The 19,719-nt window shown below is 40.9% G+C and overlaps 1 protein-coding gene across 1 annotated transcript; it reads right to left on the reverse strand.

Annotated features, from left to right (window-relative positions):
• Positions 1-4,784: 4,784 nt before the first annotated feature.
• On the reverse strand, positions 4,785-9,692 carry LOC145459769 (uncharacterized). Its single transcript, XM_080338318.1, has 2 exons — positions 9,422-9,692; positions 4,785-5,406 (listed from the first exon to the last, which is right to left on the reverse strand). Exons 1-2 carry the CDS (start codon positions 9,679-9,681, stop codon positions 4,803-4,805), a joined length of 864 nt encoding a protein of 287 aa, XP_080194444.1. The 5' UTR covers positions 9,682-9,692; the 3' UTR covers positions 4,785-4,802.
• Positions 9,693-19,719: the final 10,027 nt, after the last annotated feature.

The raw sequence follows: 19,719 nt of genomic DNA on the forward strand, positions 1-19,719 counted from the left end.
ATAAGACTCCGCAGATTTAATTAAAAATTTTAATATATTAGGGAAAACAAAATTGAATTTTTTTGTCAACCTCATAACATTGTTGAGCTGTCTTCAAAGACGATGCAAAACAAATTTGAGTCAATTCCAACGAGTAGAAGTGGAGTTATTTGAGTTTTTCGTTGATAATTCTCGGATTCTCCACCAATCAAGGACTATGCCCGTTTCCCGTGTTAGAATGTTAGAGAGCACAGCATTAAAATGATGATGCAAAGTTTTAAAAACGTGGTTGTTAAACTGTGTGGCCTATTTTATCTCGATATTGAATTCTTGCGGCCGGCGGACTATACGAAATTTGACAAGTGGCCCGCGACCCGTTTTGAGTTGGCGACCCCCGTAGTATAGTGGAAGGTTGATGTACACATTGTAGGCGGCATCATCAATTTATCTTACTTGATACTGGTCGAGTCTATTATACTCGATTGTTTGAGCTTGACACATGTGCATTTAAAGAGAGAAATGAAAGTAAAATGATCGCTTTTCGTTTTTCCCAAAAATTCATCAAGGCAATCACGAACCCCAAATGGGTTCGTTGACCCTCAGATTGGGAACTACCGGTTTCGATATATGTCCAGAGATGTGGGGGGGGGGATCTCGCTACATGTACCACCATTTCGCGTCTTCTTGGGGTAGGCTACTACACGGAAACAACACACTCCAGATCTGAGATAAGTATTTGAAGCAATTGCTCTATTTGACCCGCTTCGTTCACTTGAAAAGGGGTTGAAAGAATAAATGTTTTAGAAAAAAGTACCTTCTACCCAATTTGTACTCAGCGCTGTGGTGATGATAGATGAAACAGAGAAGTGTAGCTTTGACTGTATATCGCATCGCAATTTGTGTACCAACTATTCTAGCTAAGTGTAGGTGGAACCATGCAGTGGCGTAGCAGCCACTTGGCGGATATGACTATGCGCCAGGGGCAGCAGGCTGCAAGGGTGCGGCAAAATTAGGCACTATGCACAGTGTACACAGCTGGCTAAAAGCAGCGTAATTGGTAGTCGTATAGCTGGCGACCCGAGAGCCAAAACTTAATCAACTGCTCTAAATCGACAGCTAGTGTCGCACTGATTGCAAAAACACAAATTAAAATGTGAGCATGGCAATGGAACCACTCCGAAGTAGCCATCAATACCGATTGATCTGAACAATTGGAGCGCCGCAACCCAATGACCAATTGACCATGATAATGGAAATTGTATCGAGCGATTGTTCGGAACTATGCCGATTTTCTGACTTGAACGGCTATTTCGGGGTGGTGACAAGCTTTTAAATTGTATTTCCAGAATCAGGGCGGCTTTCGATTAAGATCAGCATTTTTAAACTGGAGTTAGCTGCGAAAATTAACAGATTTAGGATGCCGGTGATGTTTTACAGTGGTGAGTTAAAGAACATCTACTTGAATCGACACCATATTTATGTTCGAGTTTGAAACTTTGTCTGACCATTGGTGTTTCAATTGCGAACTGTGAGAGGAGCTTCTCAAAGGTAAAACTGATAAAGTCTTATTTACTTTCTACCATGAATAATAAACGGCTCTCAGCTGTATCCATTCTTTCTACGTTCAAAAACGTCAAGTTTTATATTTGTATTCAATGATGATGATGCATCCCTTCTGAAACAAGAAATTCGTTCACCACTTGCATAAGCGCCTTTGCAATATTTCTCCGCAGGTTATGTGCTATCCATCGGTCAAAACAGACATGCAGGCTACGGCGGTTTCCTTCACAGTAAGCCAGTCATGCTTTAAGTTTGTGGGAAGTAGCCGCTGTTTGTTCATCATCATGTATCTAGTCACTGAACATGTCCTGCATCAATCTTAAATCATTATCTGCCAACCAACCTACAATGCGCTTACATAATCACCGCCGTTAGTAGACTCCTTTAACAACTGATCAGCAAGCCACTGCTGTCGTGATCATTGAAGCATAGCCGATTAGCCAATCGAGAGCCGTGATTTCGTGATTACTAGTCTTGATTCCGTTCTATGGTCGCTAGCACGCCCACTCGTCGGTAGCTACTTTCAAACGCTTTGCGACAAATCTTAACGACGTTCCTGTGAGCTTATTCCAGGCTCATTGTTGTTTTTTTTATCAATAATCTATAGAATGAGACATTGATACCCATCATTCTTGAGATTTTCCAAATTTTGGACAACCCTACTGTATATGATCAAGTGTTGAATAGCGGTTTAGAAAATAAGGTAATTCTTCCATATCGTTCATTTGTCGTTGTCTTCGTCATAAATAGATCATCAAAACGTTCGCTATCAGTTCCCCAAACAACCTATTAGGCCCACTTATCCTCGCGGGTGTTCCTTTGCATACTTTCGAGCAAGGGTGCCAAACATACGGCCCGCGGGCCGCATCCGGCCCACCAGACGGGTTCATCCGGCCACGAAGCAATTCCGAGTAAATGAACAAAAATGTTGTATTATCCAGCACATTCATAACAAAAATTGAGATTTTTAGGAATAAAAACGTTGACGTAAATAATCCTCAAGACAACATGTGTCGAACATGTTCATAGGCCAAATTATATCAATCTATTGATAGTGTCGAGTTTTTACTCAAGTAACTATCAGGGACAAGTTGGTGAAATTGACACCATATTCTGAGAAGTCAAAAAAGTGCAAACTCACTTCAGAGTTTTCTGGAACAATGGACCAAATGATAGTTATTCACAGAGACGGAAACGCCAATGCGAAACCGTTGTATGTTAAAATCATGGATAACATGATAGCTACACGAAGAATAAAATTCAAATATCGTTGGTCGAACGGCGGTATACCTCACTCTGACACAAAAGAGCCTAGCCCGGCCGGTGTCAGTAAAATCTCCAGTGGTGAATTGATGATAAAAAAAATAATGAGCAAAATTACAACGTCCTCGTTTACAATCTCTTGTATTACTCACCACGAATAGGTAGAGCGAACGATACACTACGACTAAGACAGCATAGTACGCCATATCCACCGAACCCTTCACCCTAATGCAATGGAATTGTCGAGGAATCTACCGCAAAATTCATGAGTTGAAATATTTTCTGGAGAGCACCTACCCAAACCCTGATGTCATTGCCCTCCAAGAGACCCATCTAGTCGCCAAATATACACCTAAGATACCGAATTATGTACTAGTTAGGAATGATCGTGACATACACGGCGGCGGTGTGTGCCTATTTATTAAAGCGGGGATATCTTTCACACAGACAAAAATTGCTGATATCGAACCGATCGAACTCCAAATAGTCCACCTAGGAGGTATTACAATCGTCAACGCATATGTCCCTCCGAACAAGTCCATACCCGGATCGGTTTTTCGCAAGTCGTTCGCGAAATTCGACTCTCGTGTGATTATCGTTGGCGACCTCAACGCGCATCATCCGATGTGGGGAAGCAATCATCCGAACGCTTATGGTAGGCACATTTTATCTGTGATGGAGGACCTGGAACTAGTGATGATCAACACTGCCATACCAACTCGTATCAGCTTATCCTCAACCAGTCTCGGCGCAACATCGTTACTTGATCTTACAATAGACACTTACGTGACCTTTGACACGGACCAATCAGATTGCAGTGTGATGTAAACAAACCGCGACATAGGGCAAACTTACTATTTGTGAGCTCTTAGTCTTATGTCAAAAAGGTGAACGGATGAAGTCAATAGTTCAATTACATTGTATCAGGCATATCTGATTTTGATGAATGGTAATAATATAGATCTAGTATGTATTTACAGTAATTCTAATCACGACTTTCTTTTCAAAATACCCTACTACACCCAGCAATGAAGATAATTACGCAGCAGTATTTAACAACTTTTCGGGTGAAGCAAGAAGTGGAATTTCTTGCTACCAGTATTCGTATACTGCAGGATAGCGGTACTGAATTGCATATGTTAGTGGTGGCTTGAGTCAGAATAGGTTGTGGTGTTAATTATGCGCGCTCAAAGTGATAAGTGCTCTATTTAAGGAATCCTATAAGTTTCCTACACGCTACACCACTACATCATATATAGGCTACCGTATGTAAGTAGTAAATTCCTGATTTTTTCTAGCTTATTTATTGAATCTATCAATACAAATGCCGCATAAACACTGTTCCTATGGCCGTTGTAACAGTGACAGTCGCTACCCAGACCGTAATCCTGATGTGCAGTTCATACCTTTTCCAAAGCCAAAAACACGCATGGAAGAATGTAAAATATGGATAAAGGCCTGCGGACGTCTTCATAGTCAGCTAAATCCTGATTCGATTAGAAGATTCTCGTATGTATGCTCCAAGGTACATTGTCCAAAAACCAAACCATTACTTGAATTATTAGTCTGGTTCTCCTTTCCTCAGCATTTTCACAATCAGATTGGTCCTACGGAGCAGTATCCCTATCCAATACCACATGATGGTAAGGAAATACGTCCAAGGAAGAGGCGTAAAGCAGGCAACAGGTGATTGAGTAATGAGTATGTCCCCATTCCCAACCTACCATTTTCTTATTGAAGGTATCCAAAATCTTTGCAAGATTACACTATATCTGTTTCCTAAAATGATGTAAAATTATCACTTTTTACCTTCCATTTTCAGCAGTACAAGTCTTCTGAGCAAGAATCAAGATATGCCTGACGAGCCTAATGAAGTGCAAGAGATAGCAGCGGAGATGGTTGAGATCCCTCATTCACAGTATCAGCCTAGTCAGTCAGTTAAATCATTCAACAAGCAATCAGTGTATTAATTTAATATGGAAAACAATGTTGCAGTATAGTTAAAGATTGCGTATGTACGGCTGGCAATATTCATTGTAGAAGTGGCATAGGCGAGATAGCATGTCTTGAATTGTAGGAATATCTGGGTATATTCTGATTACTTCCAAGCTAATTTTAGTATAGACAACAAGGTCGCACCAAGGGGCACCAGTTACCAAAATTTGACCTTGGATTTGGTAATAATATATACTGCCAGGTTTAAGACAGTAGCCAGTCGTGGGGGACTTAGTAAGCCAGCCAATTTTTATTTTGGCGACAGCTTCCTCAATTGACATTTCCCGAGCAGAATATGGACACTTGATTTCCATAATTCCAAATCCGTCGCCGTCACAAACTGTTCCATCAGGAGTGGCACCCAAAAATGGGAATTCTGGGTTGACTACCAAGCCGCAGTCATGAGTGTGGACAGTTTTCAATCTGCTGTACTGTTGCCGAGCTTTTCGTTCATTGGCCTGGCCATACTTGACTGATGCAGCAATAACTTTCGGTGGCTTAAATATGGAATCGAGAAATAATTTAGAAGGCACACTTTTCCGTTTCAAAATAAGTCCAAACTGAGATGCGGTCAGACGGAGCTTTCTTTCATGGTGCCACAACCGGCTTAATGTTTACATCCTAGTATTCCGCTCTAGTGCTGTTGCTTGGTGATGTGTAATGGCTTGAAATTGCTTGAGACCGTTATATTCAGTAGGGAGGCGGATAGTTAATACTATTGGTAGTGGTGAAACATTGCAGGAGTTGGAGTATGCCTTGGCAGGTGCCCGCACAGCGGAATTGCTCTGTAAAATAAAAATATGTTTCTACAGGCTCACTGGACGTCTTATGTGAAGCTGCTCAGATCCAGTGTATGAAAGAGGAAATTGATGGTAAAAACACAAGAATAAAATTCCTAGAAGGGTTAGAAGCAGAGAACAGAAAACTCCGCCAGGAAAATAACAAATTGAGAAACGAACTAATGCTAGCAAAGTTCAGTTTTCAAAGTATCATGATGTCAAAAGATTCGGAGAAACTTATGAAATTCTATACTGGACTACATCCAAATTCTTTTTCGGCATTACATAAACTTCTGACATGTGATGGTAATGTGAATTATCCGGATAATCGCTTAGAGTTATCCCTGCATGGTAGTGCAGATCATCTGCTATTAACATTGGCAAGACTGAGGAGAAATTTCCAATTGTTGGACTTATCCCACAGATTTCGAATTTCTATCAATACTGTAAGCATAATATTCAGCAATTGGGTGAATCACATGTATAGCTGCTTAATCAAAATTTCAATCTGGCCACATAGAGATGTGATTCTAAAAAATGCACCATCTGAATTCATTCGTGAATTTCCACAAACTATAATGATTATTGACTGTACCGAGCTGAAGACTCAAACCCCAAGCTCTTTGCGACTACAATCACAGTTTTATTCGGACTATAAATCACATACGACTTTAAAAGGATTGGTGGGTTGTGACCAGGGCTGTGGAGTCGGTAAATTTTACCACCGACTCCGGCTCCGACTCCGACTCCACACATTTTCAATATACCGACTCCGACTCCGACTCCGACTCCTGAGTCTTTAAACGTACCGACTCCGACTCCGACTCCGACTCCTGGGTCTTTAAACGTACCGACTCCGACTCCCGACTCCGACTCCAGCATTATTACCAATTTACCTCGAAAATTATATGCCACATTGTCGGTTGAATGACTATCATACAACCATTAAACATAATGCAAACATATGATTAACTGTAACATGCTGAATTGTTTCATTGTGGCACAGCTCGGATTATCCACTATGCAATTAACATGAAATAAAGATTTGCTAAATATCCTTCCTTATTCAAGTTTTTATAACATGGACTCTCTAATATCCTGAAATGTATGAATCATTCAAATATGGCAGATATCCAATTCTGTATAATAAAAATGTAGATAAAAATCCAAGTGTAGCTCTTGTGTATGACTTAGCAACTAATAAAGAAATTGAACTTACTAATTTTGTCATTACACACTATCCTGATTACAAGCGCAAACACTCTTACTACTAGTAATATACATTGGTCATAAATGGAATTTAGTTAAGTAGTCAAAGACCATAGCCTATGTCTATTCTACATGTACTTAATCAAGTATTCAAGGATTGGGACTTGCAGTCTTTCTTAATCATTTGTTCGACCCAAACAGCTAAGCTACACTACAAATATTTTTAATTTTGTCAAATGGGAAGCATCGTTTGGTCATATTTACATATTTTTACAATTTTACAAAACCAGCCGATGCATTTTATCTGTCACACTATCATGTTATAATTCCAGAAATTGCATCAATTTTGACTGCATCGCGAAAACGCATCTTGCGATTTTCTTCCCCTCTGCAACTGAGTTGTAATTTGCAAGTAATGTCTTTTATCTATATCAGGGGTGGGCAACTTTTTCGGCGAAAGGGACACCATAGATTTACGAACCATTGCGCGGGCAACGGGAATGTTGATAACCTTTTTTTAGTCGTCGATAGGAGCGAACCGAATTATGAAACATTGCAAACAAGACTCATATTACTACGCTCTAAAATTGATAACATTATGTCATCCAACTGTGCAGTGCGCAATCAGGTCGCGCGAAGCGCAAAATTTTTTTGCAAGATAACGACTGAATTAGGCTATAGCTATATCAATAAATATGTCGCTAACATACATTGGGGGTCGCATCTGTATACCACTGGGCTCATTTAGCAAGGACAGGATTATTCGAAGTTTAGACATAGCAAAATCGACGTTATCAGTGAACATGCCTCTATCATTTTGTGCAAATGTTTTGTCGACGATCTCGCTGCGAGTACACAAGCGAAGCCGTATCTCCTAATTGCGAATATAGTTAGACTCAATTCTGTGAAGAATATGTATTTATAATTTTCAAAAGGGGGCTAAAATACTGAATGCAAGAAATCTAGTGACAATGAATCATGCGAAGTTCCGAGAAAAATTTCAAGTCACATAAATCTGCTATGAAATATTCTACTTCATGGTCATATACGAAGAACTGGGATAAATGTGCCTGACCCCTGGATACGTCAATGCCTCAGAACTGTTGTTTTAGTCATCATCAAATTTCTCGGTCATTCTAACCAAATTTTGGTTGGCCTTGCAATTGTACCTGATGTCATAAATAATTTCGAGAATTACCTCGCAGGCCACACCTAACCTTCTCGTGTGCCAAATTTGGCCTGCGTGCCACGGGCTGGCCGCACCTGATATGTATGGTTAATAATAGCGCTTGCAGGAACGCATAAATCAGCATGTCCCTAGATTCATTAGAACACGCTCGATGAAAAGCTCACCCTTAACTCACCCGCTCAAGATTGATGCGGACCAATCAAAGGCCATAAATTCTGCAATTGGCAAACACTTGTTGGATAATCCCGCCTGTGCGAAAAATTATCGAGACGACAGATTTCGCATACTAGGAAAGGGTCGCTCACACTTTCATTTGTGCGCCTTGGAGTCGACTTTTATCAAAATACACCAGCCAAGGCTGTGTCAACAAAAAGAGTTCGTGTATCATCTAAAAATAGTACATTGAACGCTCTCGTATTCGACATTTCATGCTGATGACGTCATATTTTGTGTTACGATTGTTGATATACGCTGTTCTTTCGAATTCTCTACTAGTTGCTGACGATTACCCCTGACGAGTGTCAGCCGAAAATATTCGGGTTCATTTTAATATGAATATGCTATTCAATTGTATATTGAAGTTCTGTACCTCAAAGAAGCTGTTTAATAATAACAGTGATTGGTGGTACATAAAAATTATATTGAAAATTCTTTGAAAGCAAATGTTTTCATGATAGAGAAGTTGGAGTCGGAGTCGGAGTCGAAATCATAGTCATTCTCACAAACTCCGACTCCGACTCCAGTCAGTATTTTCCCACCGACTCCGACTCCGACTCCGACTCCAGCTATTACAGTTTTCACGACTCCGACTCCGACTCCGACTCCATCAAGCGAAAATTACCCCGACTCCGACTCCGACTCCACCGACTCCGACTCCGACTCCACAGCCCTGGTCATACCATGCAGCATTATCTATCAACTCAACAAAATCTGGACTATCTGTGCTTTGCTCACTCTATTTCAAGATAAGTTGATTAAAAACAAAATTTAATGAAAATTATTATCCTGCAATTGTTCAAGTTCCAATGTATAGATCGTAAAGGTATATCTTGATCACCTGATAACATGCTACTGATCCTAACTGTGCGATGCCGTGGTCAGTGGGTACCAACGGTACATCTTTGTTCACAATATATTCCAGTGGTGTGCCTTGAAGCTCATTCAGGCAGACGGAGTAGATGGGTTGCGATATCGATCAATAGATGGCTTGGCAATCACGATTGAGCTCACTGGTGCCGGCTGAAATTTTTCTCCACGTGGAACATTCCATGATTCCATGCTTGTGCATGACAATTCCCTTGGGATGTCTTTCAGTCCTTGAAGCTTCAGGTACTGAATTGTCTTTATTATTGCATATGCATGAGAGCATATATCAGAACCAAGTCTGAAAGAAATCAACAATATCTATTGCAAGATTCTCTGAAGAAACGATAGTATTGATACTTACCCTGCCTTACAAGTGCAAGATGAATTAATAATGGATTTTCCAAAAACTTTGATTTCCATCGAATGTGGCACCTCACTTTTCCGCATACTGCGATAACATCGCCCGCTCACCAGAATATTGCTTCCACAATAAGAGTGGATTGTCTCCTCAATCTTTATGCCCAAATCGTGTACATAGCACTCCATGAAATACTTCGTAGCTTTTACCGCGGCGTTAGGAGAAAATGTTATACCACTCAAATCAAAAAAATCTGGTAGCATCTCGATAGCTTGTAATCAAATCAATGTAAATCATAATGTAATGTTATCAAAATGCATTCATTTTAGGACACATCATACTGCTGCGTAGTTGCCACCATTGCTGGTTATTTTGGTTTATAATTACTGTAAATACATACTAGATCTATATTATTACCATTCATCCAAATCAGATATGCCTGATACAATGTAATTGAACTATGACTTCATCCGCTCACCTTTTTGACATAAGACAAAGAGCTCACAAAATAGTAAGTTTGCCCTATGTCGCGGTTTGTTTACATCACACTGCAATCTGATTGGTCCGTGTCAAAGGTCACGTAGGCTAAGTGTCTATTGCGTCAAAAGATATTGCGCACAGAGTGCGAACAACAATCACGGACGAACTGTTTGGCAGTGATCACTATGTTATATTGAACAGCCTCGACATGGAAGTCAATATCCAAGATCAATATCACCCATCGTGGTCACTCCGTCGGGCCAAGTGGCCACATTTCAAAAACATTTGCCACCAGCAACTCTCCAATCTAAGTAACGACGCCGGTCAATTGACGATCGAAGATATAACTAACGTCATATTCCAAGCCGCTAAGCATACCATTCCGCTTACAAAGGAAGTTATAAAAAGTAGTGTGCCTTCGTGGAATCATAGCTGTACACGAGCTGTCCGGTTAAAACGGGCCTCTTATCAGAAAATGAAACGATCCTTTAGCGTTGATGATGTTATCAAGTTCAAGCAACAGCGAGCGCGTACGAGAAAAACGCTTCTCGATGCAAAACGATCTTACTGGGAGTCTTTTTGTAACAGCCTAAATCGCAATTCCAAATTGACGAAAGTCTGGCGCGTAATTCATTCGATGTCAGGCTCGCGCTCGTGGAATCAAATAAACCAATTGGTCTCGAACGGCGCGCTAATCACAGACAATGTAAACATGGCAAACACACTGGCTCGGCATTTCGCGTCAACCAGTAGTGATGAAAATATATACGTGTTACACCGCCAACGTCGCTCCGATTTCTGCAGCGACACTATTCCCGCAGTCCTAGCGGAAACTCCGAGCGATGACATTATGAACCTACCTTTCACCCGCTCAGAATTGTCTGATGTTTTGCGACTTGGGAAGAATACTGCGCCGGGCATTGATGATGGAATTTGCTCCGCAATGCTTCTAAACCTCAGTGAATATAGCCTCCAAAAACTTTTGGATTCTATCAATAATTTGTGGGTTTCGGGCCAGTGCCCAGCATCTTGGCGGCATTCAATTATTGTGCCTATTTTAAAAGGTAGCAAACACGCGAATAATCCCTCTTCTTATAGACCAATTTCTCTGACGAGCAACATCTGTAAGACAATGGAAAGGTTAATTAATAACAGACTAACTTGGTGGCTTGAACGGAATAGAATACTGCACCCACGTCAATGCGGCTTTCGACGCAAACGGTCTACTCGAGATTGCATAATGTCACTACACGACGATATCTATAAATCATTATTCAATAAAAGATACGTTTTAGCGGTGTTCTTGGACTTTGAAAAGGCCTACGACATGATTTGGATAGACGGACTCGTACTTAAACTGCGGAAAATAGGCCTCACAGGAAACACACTGCGGTGGGTGCATTCATTCATTAACAACAGAACTTTTCAGGTTCGTCTCGGTAACACCTTATCAGACACATTTGCGCTCGATAATGGTATTCCACAAGAAAGCGTGTCCTCTCCGACTTTGTTTGCAATCATGATCAATGACCTCCCTCATGACCTTTCGACTAACATCAATGTATTTGCAGATGACGTATGCATTTGGGATATCGGACTAAAATCTTGTGATATAGTCTCAAACGTGCAAGCCTCGCTCAACTCCATTCAGGAGTGGTGCCATCATTGGGGATTCAAAATTAACGCTAAAAAGTCGGCCAGTGTGTTGTTCAGAAGAAAGCGCAAGTACCCTAACATCAATTTACTCATCGGACAGGTCACATTGCGCTTAGAACAGTGGTTCTCAACCTTTTTTGACACGCGCCCCCCTTGGACATGGTCAAAAAAATCGCGCCCCTGACCCTCCTTGCATTTACCGTCATGTCAAAAAGAGCACATCATCTGATACAGAGGTGGGCAACGTTTTTGATAATCATGGCCGCATTTCGATTGCTTATGTAGCGTAAGGCCGCATTCCAGCGCATAGCCGCAATGAGGGATCTGGACGCCAAATTCCTATGGTAAACTGTCCATATCCATTCCCGGTGAACTCCGGACTATATTCTACTTTTCACAATGGCCTATTGTGCGCACCGAAATAGCGAGTGCCAAACTGCCAATGTTATGAATAGTTGCCGGGAGGTGCATATTGTCGCGCGGAGCGCGAAAATTTTTCAGGGCCGCGAACGAATTGTTATTTCTTGCCAATTCCCATTCCGGCCGGCTCAGATTAAGAAGGGCGCTGCATTAAAATCGAAAAATGAGTTCTTGTTGAATTGCGCGGAGGGCGAAGAAAATTTCAAGATTAATTAAAATCTCTCGAAAATGCGGTAGTGAATTCGTAATTGCAATTTGCATGTCTACGGCCGCCATCACATACTAATTGAATTAGGCGTCGACGGCCGCTCAAATTCCCTTCTACGACCGCAGGCCGTCCACCCCTGATCTAATAGTATACATAAGGTATATCTTACGCCAATTTTGAATCTGCATTCCAGTTGTTGGGTCTTTTACATTGCTGACAAATTTCTCCAAACTTGTTTGAAAATAACAATAAAACATTGAACACGACATCCATTAATTAATTTCTAGGTAGGTCACCCTGAGACTAATCCTGATGCTGGTAGTGAGTACAGAGAGCAAGGCATCGTTCTGTCCTGCCAGGCTAAATTTGATCAGTTTTGGAAATTAATTAAATTGTGTTGATTTATAGCCTAATTGAGGGCGAAACCCGGCAACCTATGTTGCATCTAAGTCTGTCTTAGGCAGTGCAGTTCGCAAGCTACTAACTACAGCTGCCCAGCGCGACAAGCTTTAGGCTACTGTCAAAGCTATGAAGCAATGAATGACTTACACGTGGGAATTGCTCTCTATATCTCTAAAGAATTTCAAAAATTTGCTCAAATGAAGTTGAAATCAGACGATACTCCGTTGAGCGTGGTTGCTAGAGTAGCAAGCTTTCTTGAATATGGAATAAATTTCATCTTCATTAATCGTCTTCTCATAATGGATGTGAAACACATGTTTAGACACGTACAATTTATACTGACTTTGTCAATTTCTCGCGCCCCCCCCCTATACTGACTTCGTCAATTTCTCGCGCCCCCCTGAGAGCCTCCCGCGCCCCCCAGGTAGAGAACCCCTGGCTTAGAACGAGAGTTTAAATATTTAGGGATGATATTTGATGCAAAACTCAACTATATGGTCCGCACTCGCGTATGGTAGTCGCAAAGTGTTCAAGACGGCTCAATGTATTAAGGGCATTGGCTGGTACTACCTGGGGTGCCTCGAAGTCTTGCCTTATGATCGTATACAAAACTTTGATTAGATCAGTTATGGAGTATGGTATTGAGGCGTATTTATTCTCACCAAAATACGTATTGAAAGCGCTACAGTTGCTTCAGAACAAAGCGCTGAGAACATGCAGTGGTGCAATGTCGAGTACACCATCGTATGCATTACAGCACTCGTGTCATGAACTGCCTATGCACTTGCGACATCTGCAAGCCTGCCTCGACTATCGCTGCCACATCATGGCAATCGAAAACCACCCATGCACATCGCTAACAGAGCCGAGTTGGCATGAAATTTTTCCAGATTCATTTCGATTCGCAACTTTTAATATGCTCACCAGGTTGAATGAGGGCATAAAAGACTTGAAAATAGCAGAATATAATCTTTATCCTGATGCTCCTTGGAATGAACAACCATGTTACACCGTCGATACGCACTTGCAATCGTTCATATCCAACATGCAGCACCCTGATGTAATCAAGTTTGAATCCAACTACTATATTATGTCTACATACGGTTCTTATATACAAATATTTACTGATGGATCGAAAACGAAGTTTAGATGTGGGGCAGGTTTCTATATAAAAGGACTCGGAGTCGATTCCCGCATTGCCTTGGATAGGAATCTATCAGTTTTTTCAACAGAACTTATTGCGATTCTGAATAGCCTAAATTGGGCGCGTAGCGAGTGTCCAGATCAGTCAAACATAGCTATATTATCGGATAGTCTAAGTGCCCTTCTCGCCCTGCAATCTCGACAACGTGATAATCTGATCGTTTCCGATATAATTATGCTTTGCAGGAGCCTTTCTGGGCGTTCAATACGGGTCACCTTTATCTGGATTCCAGGACACAGGGGCGTTGGTCGAAATGAAGACGCAGATCGGCTCGCAAAATCCGCAGCATCCGACGAAAGTCTTGACATCGCTCAGACCCACAGTCTAACTCCAAAAGAATGCAAACCCATCGTTACTGACCATTGCTGGAATAAGTGGAAGTCCGAACTAGTCAACGAAGACTCGCAATACCAAGGTCTCATACGCACTAACGCTGAATTTCGCTGAATTTCTTGTCTCTCGCGTCGTGAGTCGTCGATCTTGATCCGACTCCAAACTGGCCATTGCGGGTTGAACGAACATTTGCACAGGATCGGATGCCATGAAAATGGATTATGTGATCTGTGCGCACAGCCTGAATCAGTGGAACATTTCCTGCTAAAATGTCCGAGATACTCAACTGATAGACAATATATCATCGAAGCTGCAAGGAACCATGGCGTTAACATTGTATTATATGAAATTCTTACCAGCCCTTTCACTGCAACGCCTATTATAGAATTTGCACTCCTTTCGAAACGAATAATTTAGAAGTCTTCTTCTAATCAAACTTTCGGCCGGGTGCACAAGGCCTCGGTAGCCGGGCACCAATAAAAACCTATACCAACCAACCAACCAAATCCACCCTTAAGAAAGAATCACCGATGAAGTCTTAATCGGGATTGCTATCAACAAGCAAAGTGTCGCAATTCGATGAGCTATCAACGTCGCGGACTAATTGTCGCGTCTTTATACCACTTGACTACGTCCTGAAGCGAGTGCTCTTCATATTTCGGTTCGTCGCGTATTTCCGAATTTGGATCGATACAAACCATATCACGTCAGTCTACTCATCATCTTCGAGTTTACAGTGAATTTTCGTCGAGCTCTTCATGTTGCATTCATCACAATGAATTTTGGACTCGTATAATCGTCCATATATAACACAACCTTCCAATTTACGAAATGGTTGGTTTGTTCCACTAATCTAAGGTCATGATTTCCATTGATCCAGGCAACGCTGTAACGTATTTTGAATCACAACAATCACTTTATCAACATTAGCAACCAATGTAAATATTATAATATATGCAGATTTGCAGTTTTGCCAAGACACGCACCCTACGTGTTCTACTGTCAATGCATCTTTTATCGTCAGAAGACCCGCAAAGCCCACAGCAAAGCCCATACCTAACATAGGGTTGCATTAAAAACAAACGGTGTTTTAAAACACTTTGTTTAAAATATGTTTTAAACCGTGTTTTCAACAAAGACCTTTAGAATTTTCAAGTTGTAAAATTATGCCATAATTGCGTAAATACTTTGCAAAAACATGTATGAGTCTACGAACAATTACCACCCGATATACCCGACGTATATCGACGTGGGATGCTTGGAACCGTTAAAATAGTCGGATATTCATTATTAGTACAGATATTTCGTCAAAGGAGCTATATTTACCCTATACTTAAAATTGCCAATGGCCGCCCACTATGCCGTCACAATTGAATATCCGTGACGTCAGGACTTAAAACATGTTTTAAATTAGGGCCTTGTTTTAAACGTGTTTGTTTTAAATTGATTTTTGTGGTAAATGCAACCCTTGCCTCACACTGATCTATTTAATGAATGTAAGATATTTAGGGGAGTGTGGGGAACAATGGGGGGAAATAAAATATTTTTGTCATAAAGTTAGCAAGACGACGTAGGAACACTAAACGCATAGTATATTTTAAATGAAAAATGATTTGAAAATACGAATATAAAACAAAAGCACAGCCTCTTGAATTCATACTTTTTTTGTCCGATTGTGCTCCATAGGAGGAACAATGGACTACCGATGGAGTAATGGCGACAGTGTTATAATATATATTACCGCATCGATAAGCAAATAAACTGAAAACTCTTAACACCCTTCATTTATTACGCGACACTTCAAGGGATGCTATTTGAGGCAGACTGGGACAACTATAGAGAATTTTAAGCTTTTCCAAATTAGATTAGAATTATAATATTAGTGCTACAAACTTTTTTCCAAATTAGATTATAATTATAATTAGTGAATTCGCAATAAACTCGGAAATTGAATAAAATTGTGAATGGGAAATGAATATAGCAAAAATCTCTTCATATCACATCAAGGTGCATTCCCGTACACCGCGACTATTAACTGCTCTAAATGACCGACGCCGAATGTTCCTGTCTTAGCAATCTGAACATCACAAGATAAATACCATCCCACAGGGAAATATTATACGCCAGTGAAGAAATACCAATTTGAAATCGAGTGCGTCTTTTAGTTTAGTACATTTATGCTATTATATATTTTTTGATATTGCAGAGGTCACGAAATAACATCATGTAACGAATTCATACTAACGGGTCCGTCCGCCTGAAGATGTTTAATTAGCCTATTATTTACGCGCCCTACAGTTTCCAGGACACCTCACTCAGCTCTACCGGTAAATCTGATAACGCGAGCAAAGAGGACAAGAAATTGATAGCAATATATATGCAATTTCCGATCTTATTGACCGATTTTAGTATGAATTATTGACAAAGGATAAAAATTGAGAGCAATATATAAGCAATTCTCGATCATATTGACCGATTCAATCATGAATTATAAAAAAATTTCGCGCTCCACGCGGTTAGTCCGGAATAGCTAACTGATTAAACGGACTCCCAATATACATGAAAAATAGGGGTAAACAACGTATAAGCGGAGGGGGGTCAGGGGGGCGAAGCCACCCAGAAGTCCGGTTTATCACCCTATGGAAGGCCCAAGACCGACGTTTTATTTTTTTTGGGGGGGGGGGGCTGACGAAGTGCTGTTACGGCCCTGCTGACTTGTTCAGGGCGCGGGTGATGATACGATATACAATTTATTCAAACATAGAGACATGTGCTTACATTAAACTCACATTACATTATTGTTTCGGTATCTAGGTTAGGGCATTTCTATTCTATGTTAGCCTGGAAATTTTATGGGTATTCCTGCATGTATAGTGGTATATATACGCTCGTGCAGACTTGCATGCGGCAGATGGGCCTGCGTACACGCCTGACTAGGTTCGTAAAGTGTTTCTATTGCACTTGTAGATCGTGATCAAAGTAATGTGCTCCATTATGATTCACGAAACGTTACAGGCTAAGAAAATTGGGAGCCGTACACGTGACTCTGTACTGATTCCAGGGAGGAGCACGAAACTGTTTAACACAGTGGTTCCCAACGTGGGCGATATCGCCCCCCAGGGGGCGATTTGGCGATCTAGAGGGGCGAAAATGACGAAGGGGGCGACAGGGGGGCGAAAATGGACAAAGGGGGCGACGGGGGGCGAAAATAGCGAAGGGGGCGATAGGGGGGCGATGACGCGAAAAAACGGCTGACCTTTTTTTTTTTTTTAGTCATCCACCTAGCAATGCGGAGCGAAAAAACGTTATTTTCAGCTCTGAGCGGTGAAAGATGACCTTTTTTTTTTTTTTTTTAGTCAATCCGCCGGTGATTACAATCTGTATGCCCAATTATCGGTGCACAAAATTTGGGGGGCGATGATCGGTGTTGACCTTGAAAAGGGGGCGATGGGTCGAAAAAGGTTGGGAACCACTGGTTTAACATGTACAGTACATTCGAACTGAATTATTTCTCATTCCAAACATATCTTAGACGCAATATACTTCGTTAGGCAGAATAAAATATTGCAGAATTTTCTTTGCAGACGATACGAACCGAGTTTATATAAAGGGGCAAGGTCCCGACAGCTACATCAACGCAAGTTACATTAAGGTAATATAGATAAAATCTCGAATAGCCGTAACAGTGAGACGGTACATATGCTTGAGCTGCTGGATTAGGTAATGTGGATACTGATATCCATATTATGTCTACGAAATGGACTCAACGTTAGAATTAGCCGCAAGCACATGTGAAGATAACAATTTGCTATATATTACCGAGCATAGAAGTCCGAACTAGTAAAATCTCTGAAATCATTCGTGTACTAATTTGTTTTGTGTTGTTTCAATAAAAAAATTAAGAATATACTATATACGTGGAAGAAAATGATGCATCTTCGTATCGGCCCATTGTTCGTAATCACTTTGTTTCATGTTGTATTTTTCTTGACCTTCCATCATCATTGTCAGTATAGTAAAAATGCATTGGAATTATCCAAACCTATAACGAAAAAGCTTTATTCATGGAACTCACACGTTTCCATATCGATATATATTAACGAGCGCATCATATCCGTATGCAATTCGCATTTGTATGAGGGGCCGTTGATTGCAAAGGCAATACTACATTAAAATCAAAGAATTAAGCAGCTCTGCATAGCGCGGAACATTAGGAAAATTTATCAGTTTTTGGCGCCACTTCGTAAATTCAAATTGGAAAGGAACAATTGAAATACTAGTGAATGGCCGTAGTTTTGTTGGCCTTGCTCTATAATTGTTAAATTCAAGCCGAACATTGCGATCCACGTTTCTCCAGGGTTCTTTCTTGTGTCCGTATGGCATATCGAAACCTTTGTATCGTCAATGCTATGCTTGTAATGATAAAAGTTATGCTGTGATCATCGTGTCTTCAGGGAAGCGACAAAATGTTCATCGCAACTCAAGGACCACTGAGAAACACAATCATTGACTTCTGGCGAATGGTTGTGGAACAGGCATGTACCATGATTGTGATGTTGACGAAATGCGAAGAGAATGGTAGGGTATGTATTTATATACAAAAAAATTCATTCGTTACTACCCATACCTACGATGATAAGGTGTACATGTACAACTTTACTTTAATTGCTGGAAAAAGACTTTGACACAAGCTAAGCTACATGGAATCCTGCAATAGCGATGCAGTTAGAGGGACTTATTCAATGCCGGTGAATTTGCGTGTTCGCCCTCCATCTTGAACAATGCAACTGTGTGTCTGCATTTGTGACAATGAAAAGAAGTCGTTGAGACATCTGTCGTCGATCAAAGTTGTCAACAAGTTCTTTGAATTCTGGCTGCATGTCGGTTGTAGAAACCATTTATAATGACTGCACATGAACGTCAGTTTGATTGGAGTGCAGATTTGTCTTGTTAATGTTCAGTTGATTGTCGAAAATATTCTCTCGAAAATGTATGTAGACCCGCGGGCCACATTATCAGATGGGAATTCGGATTGCGTACATCTGGTTCGAAGCACATATGAACCCTTCCCCGATGGCTGTTATAACAGCCTTGATTGGACTACGAATATGCCACATGCAATTAATATGCGATTGAAGCGCAAAATATTTCCAATAGTAAAATCTCAACCAGAAAACAGCGACCGGACTTTGACCTCGTACCAGGACCGTAACTGCCGCACCCCAAATCCTCCAATTGGGGGTCGCGATCTCGAAGGGGGCTCGAAAGAATGTCGGTGAATGTACATAAATTATTTATACATCACTTATCGAAAATTCATGCAACTCTTTTCAATTTTTTTCGCTCTGGTCGTGATTTCACGTTGCCGAATTTTTGATTATTGAGTATGAGTACCCTTCCCCTAGAAAAAAAACATGATTTATAGAAAATAAAAATAGTCATTTCGGCGTAGACCATTACCACGCCGCGATGCACGAACACATACGAAGTATATTTGCCAATATGGTACTCTGAAAAGTGTGCCAATATATCGCCGACGAGAAAACGTTAGCCGAAAAGGATTGCCCTTATGTTGACCGTGAAATTCGAAACAAATAT

The sequence above is a fragment of the Botryllus schlosseri genome, unplaced genomic scaffold, assembly GCF_051294905.1.
Source record: "Botryllus schlosseri isolate E-star unplaced genomic scaffold, Bs_hap1 Bs17a, whole genome shotgun sequence".
NCBI classification, from domain to species: Eukaryota; Metazoa; Chordata; class Ascidiacea; order Stolidobranchia; family Styelidae; genus Botryllus; species Botryllus schlosseri.